Genomic DNA, 6,620 nt, shown 5'->3' on the forward strand with positions numbered 1-6,620 from the left:
CTCCACAACTCGAACCTTATCTTTTCATACCGCTCGTGACCGTCCAAGACTTCATTTCCGTTGGCCGAGCGAGTCACCCCTGTCGAGTCGATCTATGCATACCAACGGATGTATCCTTTGCGACATGAAAACGATCAGTAGCTACTGTAAGATAGGACCGTAAGCGGCAACCTTGATTAGATTTGATGAACTGCTAAGAATAAGGAAATTGAAGATGGTCTAAGCGGATGACTATGATTCTATATTCATGGTATCCGATTTACCTTTTTCATTATCGTTTCCGTTAAAATACGATAGAACAGTATAGCTAACGTATAGCTAATCTAACGGATAGCTCTGATCGAAGCGTTAATACGTCGAAGCTCATCTATCTCGTACTCTATATCACCGTCTCATTCTAATTCCTCTCTTTCGGCAAATAATAACATTTCTATAAGTCGGTCGTTTGTATTCGAGGACGAGCTCGCATGCACCCCATTTCAATTAACGCATGATCTATGTCGTATAAGGAGCCGTAACAGCACGTTTCAAACGGGCTCGGGCCATAATGCGCGGGGGATCGGTTCTCTAAGTAACTCTATATCACGTCTACGTGACGCGAAACGTAGAAAAAAGGTTCCTACGAAGGAAAACGAAGGGTCTTCGAGGAGTTCCTCCGTCCTTTTCGCTCCATCAAATTCTTGCCTTTCTGTCCTAAGAGTATTCCTTATTTAAGGGGTTCAATTCGAATGATATTTCATATCACCAAATCGCCTAATCTTCTTTCATCGTGTCGGATCTCGTCTGGCGGTACTCTTCAAAATTGACTGCCCTTTAAACTGACCACAACTTTCGAGACACTTACAAAGGAAATAAAAGTAACGGACTGGTCTCGGCTTTTCTCAACGCAATATCCAGAGTATTTCCGATCCCAGGGCATTCATTTTATTTAGCGGATAGAAGAAGATGGTCGTAGGTTGGGAAGGTTAACTCGGTACAGAGTCTTTCTATTTCTCTTTCTCTTTTTCTTTCTTTCTCTTTCTCTCTCTCTCTCTCTCTCTCTCTTTCTATCTATCTCTTTCTTTTCATGCTCGTCCCATCGGACCCGGAGGCTGAAGCGTGGCTCTACTGCTGACCAAAGATCTTCGTCTTTCTTGCTTCTCCTCGAACGGTAGTACGAGAGTAAGAGAGAGGGAGAAGATGGGCGAGGGTGAAGGCGTGGGGTGAGACGTCTGGACCCAGCCGAGATGGACACAGAGAATCGCCATTACAAATTGACAAGCTTGATTGATGGTCCTCGCGGAAGGGACGACGACGCAGGGACGTAGAAAGAGAAAGAGAGAAAGTGAGATAGAACAAGGAAGGATAGAGAAGGATAGACAGTGTGTATATGTACATATGTACATACATAGATGCATGTAAGAGAGAGAGAAAGAGAGGGAATGTTCCCTCAGAGTTCTGGCTACGAGGGACCTGCAGATAGCAAAGCCGCGTGGGTTATATCCAGAAAGAACGGAAAGGAAGGGAGAAGGGAAAAGGGATCGGTTGCTCGCTTATCGGAGAGCGAGCCTCTCAGCGAGTGCGTGACGAATGGTCCGCGACTAGATTCGTAAAGGAAGGGTCGACGTAACTGCTTCTCCACCACCAAACTCGAATATATCCCGTGTCGTGTATTCCCTGGAAAAAAGCTTTCTACGCCATCGGGAGCTCCGAGCCCACACCGGATAAGAGGTGGAATCGTGTGGATGGACCGTGTCCACCCTAGGAGACTCACCAGGGAAAAAGGTGGAAGCGATCCGTCGCATTTCACCAATCTCCCTCCCCCACCCTTCTCCTCCTTCTTCCTTCTCTCTCCTCACCATCACCGTTCTCTACACTTCTTTGCCCACTCGATGGCTTTCACCTAATTTTCAATACATTTTTCATCCCCGAGCGAAGCCGGATCCTTTTATCTCCACAATAGCGTGAAACACGAATCGAACATCGACCTTCTCGACTCAAAATAAACCTTCGATACCTCGAGATACGCCTCGAGCGGATGATTTCTTTTTTTTTTTTTTTTACAATAGATTAGACAAATCGCTCGTTGTAATGATTATAATTACGTTTAAAAGAAGTATCATTATTTTTTTCTAGAGAGGTTCAATAATGATCTCGCACGTTTAGAGCTCGAAGGATACTTTTGTTTTTTCTTCGTTTCTTTTTCTTTGTCTTTCTTTTCTTTTCATTTCTTTTTTTTTTTTTTTTTTTTCTAACGTTTGTCAATATTTTTTCATATTTACAATTCGGATGAAAGAATGAATTGGTTTTTTGTTTTGTTTTCTATTCTTTGTTCCTTTTTTTTTTTTATTTCTTTTATTTTCGAAGGATTAATCGGCTTTCTCCTTTGTAAGTTGTGTTGTAAGTCGTGTAAGTTCGGTTGGAGGTGGTAGCTGACGCCTTTTATCGCGCTATCGTTACGAAATGCACCGTACGTTCACAGCTTTACGGTACTTTGGGAGCGCTGTTACGTTTTTACTGCGTCGTTCTGAGAACGGACGAAGGGATAGCAATTCTACTACTGTTACCGGTATAGTAGTAACTGTACGCTGTATCCTGCCTGCCATCGTCGAGTTTTAAGTGTGCTTTGAATTGAGAACTGACCGATAGTAAGTTTCCTTCATAATTTATTTTGATTAATTCTCCGTAGATCTATCCTCAGAAATTTTCAAAGGGATCACCTTAGTTTCTCCTTATTGTCCGTTCTCGAGTAGCGAAGTCGATTTACACGATGGAATAAAAATGGTCGTGCGATCGAAAGAAAGAAGGGAAGAGAGAAAGAGCAAAGGAGAGAGAGAGAAAATATCTTACCGACAGGATGCGGTAAATCAAGGGACGAATCAAGGCGCGAATCAAGCCGAGCCTACGCAACAGCAGCAACAACAGCAGCAACAGCAGCTGTGAAAGAAACGCAAGCGCATAAAACGCGAGAGTGAAAAAGAAGAAAGAAAGAAAGAAAGAAAGAAAGAGAGAGAGAGAGAGAGAGAGAGAGAGAAAGAAAGAAATTGACCGTCCAAAAACGATGCAAAGAGGATCCACTCGGAATATAATCTCGGTCGATATTTGACAGAGGTTCGGTGTACATATCCCATTGGAGATATGTACATCTCGATCGTGGGATAAAGGGCACCGCGACCAATTTGAGGTATAAACCGGTGCAACGCCTACACTCGCGTGCGAGAGAGCAAGTTAAGAAAGAAGAAGGTGTTATCTCGATGGCTTCTTCCACGAAGAGTTTCGATAAGGATCGACGAGCGTTACCGTACGTAGGAGCTCGTAAACTCGACGATCGCGATACTTTCAGGACGCGTTATCGTCGATAAGAGAGAAAGAACGAAGAACGAAAGAAAGAAAGAAAGAAAGAAAGAAAGAAAGAAAAAGAGAGAAAGAGAAAAAGAGAGAAAGAGAGAAAGAAATGCTGCCTTTGCTTTGCTTGTACAGATTTCTCTCGAGCACTCGGAATAATAACAATGCCTCCCGGCACTCTCGGAGTCAATGTGGAGCACATCGCAGCTGCGATCCACGTAATGAAAGTATGATTGATGATCCGTACGACGAGCATCATTAGCTCGACACGAAGGAACCTCCTCGTCGTCCAAGTATCCCGTCGAACGTTGTTGTTGCCATTGTAGCGCGTCGTGACCGAGAAAGAGAGAGAGAGAGAGAGAGACAAACAGACAGAGAAGGATTCTTCTCAAAATGCATTCCGAATTAACGTCGACGACTCTGGATCTCTGAATCTACCGCCATTGGTGTTTTAAAGCTGCAACGAATCGCGATATGCACGTCCGAGGAAGAAAAAGAAAGAGAAAGAGAGAGAGAGAGAGAGAGAGAGAGAGAGAGCAAAAGAGGAATATAAAAAAAAAAACAAAAAACAAGAGCTTTACGAGAAATCGATCACGCGGTTGAACGCGGCCACGGGGGAGCAGGAACATTTGAAAGATACATTTATCTCGTTTCCGTTCGAACAAAATCTGCCCTGGGGTCTAATGCCTCGGCTATTAAGCTTTAATGGACTGCCGATCGCCGAGAGAAAAAGAGAAAGAAAAAGAGATGGTATTGGAAAAATTCTTGGCAAACGTTTTCTTCCCGACGAAAATTTTCGATGCTAGCATCCTGGGACTCTTTCGTTATTCCACGAGTTCTATCGTTCGGATCAAAAGAAAGGAAGACATTCTGGGAATAGAGAGAAGCGAGGAAACATAGGAAGTAGTCGCGTCGAAACGAAAGGGCTGAAAAGGTCGAGTATAGCCGTTGGAACGACGTAGCTGCGATCAGGATTGACTCAGGATTATAATCTAACTTGTACACGACTTTCCACTTTAGCCGAAGGCGAGTGAAGCGACTAACTCTCTCTCTCTCTCTCTCTCTTTCTCTCTCTCTCTCTCTCTCTCTCTCTCTCTCTCTCTCTTCTTCTTCTTCTTCTTCTTCGTCCTTCGTCTTCTCTTCGAAGCCTAACTTCGAAGGACTCTCTTGGAGGAACGAGCGAACCTTGTTGTAACCTTTGATACTAAACGGATCTAAAATTATCATCGACGTCGTTGACCTCATTTCTTAGAAGTTCGAAAAGATTTTTCTAGATGATTACTCCTAGAACGAACGTAGAAAATAAATCGAAAGAATATAAAAGGGAAAATAAGAGAAGTTAGAGAGGACGAGAGGGAAAAAGGTGGAACGATCTTTGGCTTTTCCTAAAGAAAAAGAATGAAAAAAGAAAACGAAGAAAGGAAAAGAAGGAGAGAAAAAAAAGAAAGCACCACGCTTTACACGGACGCGTCGTGGATGGTGGATGGTGGATAAAGCGCCCCTAAAGCCCACTTTCGGACAGAGCAAACAAGCCGTAACTCAGTGAGTGTTTATGAGAGGAGTAGTCGTAAAAATACGCGGCGAATCGGGCCTCGGTGTGTTTCGACCGTTTAGCCGGACCACCCTCGTACTTCGTCCAACTTTTTCTCGAGAACACTTTTCCTCTTTCCATCTTTTTCTTTTATACATGTATATATATATATGTGTGTGTGTGTGTGTGCGTATATATATATATATCTTTCTCTCTCCATTTCATCGAAACAAAGACTCTTTAGAGTTGGAAAGCGTAGGAGAAAGACCGAGGGAGGAACGAACGGTAGGGATGAAAGAGAATGAGAGTGAGAGTGAGAGCAAGAGAGAGGGAGAGTGTTTCCATGGCCGCATGTTGCCGGATCGTAAAACTCGGTCTGATCACCGCTACCAATTATCCCGCCGTTATCCGAGCGTTATCCGAACGTTATCCGGAACGTTATCCACCTCTGCCTGGTCTGTACTCCATGGAAGAACCCTCTCACCATCATCCAAATCACTACCGAACCCTTGAACCTCATCGGTGTGGAAGAGAGAGGAAAAGAGAAAGAGAGAGAGAGAGAGAGAGAGAGAGAGAGAGAGAGAGAGAACCTTACACCCCGTTGTTGTCGCCTTTTAGTGCAAACGAAGTGATTCCCTCCTCGTAAACGTGACGTCTTTAAGGATCGCAAAACTCGCTGAACATCTTGTAGCGAACTCTCTTTTTTGATTATCTATTGATCCTACATTTGTCTTACTTTTATTTCGCATAATGATCATCGATTTCGTAATATTCTAACGAATTATTTCACGCGTCTCTCTTACGTTATTAAAATAAATCGATTTATTCATTAAAAGTTGATACGATAATTTGGAGACAGTCGAAATTTAATGGAAGATTTAAACGAACAGAATCGATAGATTATTTGTGATACTTAATTTGATCTTTCACTTGTAATAAGTTAATGATGATTTAGAAATAAGCGATACAATATGAAATTATGATAAAGTGAAAAATAAACTGGAAAATTTCAATGCAATAAGCTTATAACAGCAAAATAAAGATCAAAGTCAGAATTAAAAATTAATATTACGATGAAGAAGTTAAGCAAGAATAAAAAAAAACTAATAGAAATAAAACAAAATCAATTCGAATATCGCAATATCGTATTCTACATACACGTATATGTATTATTGTACGTGTGAAAATAGTGATAGATGTTTTGCGGTTGTGTTTGATCATTCATTGTTAAAACTGGTGTCGACTTACCGGCTCGATTACTCTGGTCTATCATCGGTTGTACGATTCTACGCCTCGCGTTGATGAACCTGAAAGAATAGAAAGGAAAAAAAGCAAGTTAATAATCAACACGTTACATTGATTTCTTCTAATAATAACTTCAAAATGACAGAGTTAACGGGAAGAGGCATAGAGGGTGAGTGAAGAAGGAGGATTAAAGTTTTACAAACGGAAGAGAAAATAACGACAACTCATCGAGCTTTCGAGGGTAGGAAACGAAGAGAAAGAGAAAGAGAAAGAGAACAACAACATTCTCGATACGTCATTAGCCACGCTGGAGTATGAGTTTCCGTACGAACGCTTTCCAAACAATAGATCAGCGGTTTGTTTCGTGGTTGGTCGAGGTCCAACGGATGCTACGCTGGAGGAAGAAGTGGAAAAAGAAGAAGTGGAGAGAAGAGGGTGGTAAATGTGAATAGCACCGAAGTAAGAAGAAAAAGGGGGAAAGAGAAAGAGAGAGAATAAGAGAGAGAGAGAGAGAGAGAGA

The 6,620-nt window shown here is 42.3% G+C and overlaps 1 protein-coding gene across 4 annotated transcripts in view; it reads right to left on the reverse strand.

Moving 5' to 3' along the window:
* LOC122634499 (homeobox protein homothorax) overlaps positions 1-6,620 on the reverse strand; it is a 352,644-nt gene that overhangs the window by 11,275 nt on the left and 334,749 nt on the right. For all 4 annotated transcript variants that reach the window (XM_043823493.1, XM_043823494.1, XM_043823491.1 and 1 more), the window contains one exon: positions 6,104-6,162. In XM_043823493.1, the coding sequence (XP_043679428.1) occupies positions 6,104-6,162 (59 nt within the window). The remainder of the gene's footprint in view (positions 1-6,103; positions 6,163-6,620) is intronic.

The sequence above is a fragment of the Vespula pensylvanica genome, chromosome 15 (assembly GCF_014466175.1).
Source record: "Vespula pensylvanica isolate Volc-1 chromosome 15, ASM1446617v1, whole genome shotgun sequence".
NCBI lineage: Eukaryota > Metazoa > Arthropoda > Insecta > Hymenoptera > Vespidae > Vespula > Vespula pensylvanica.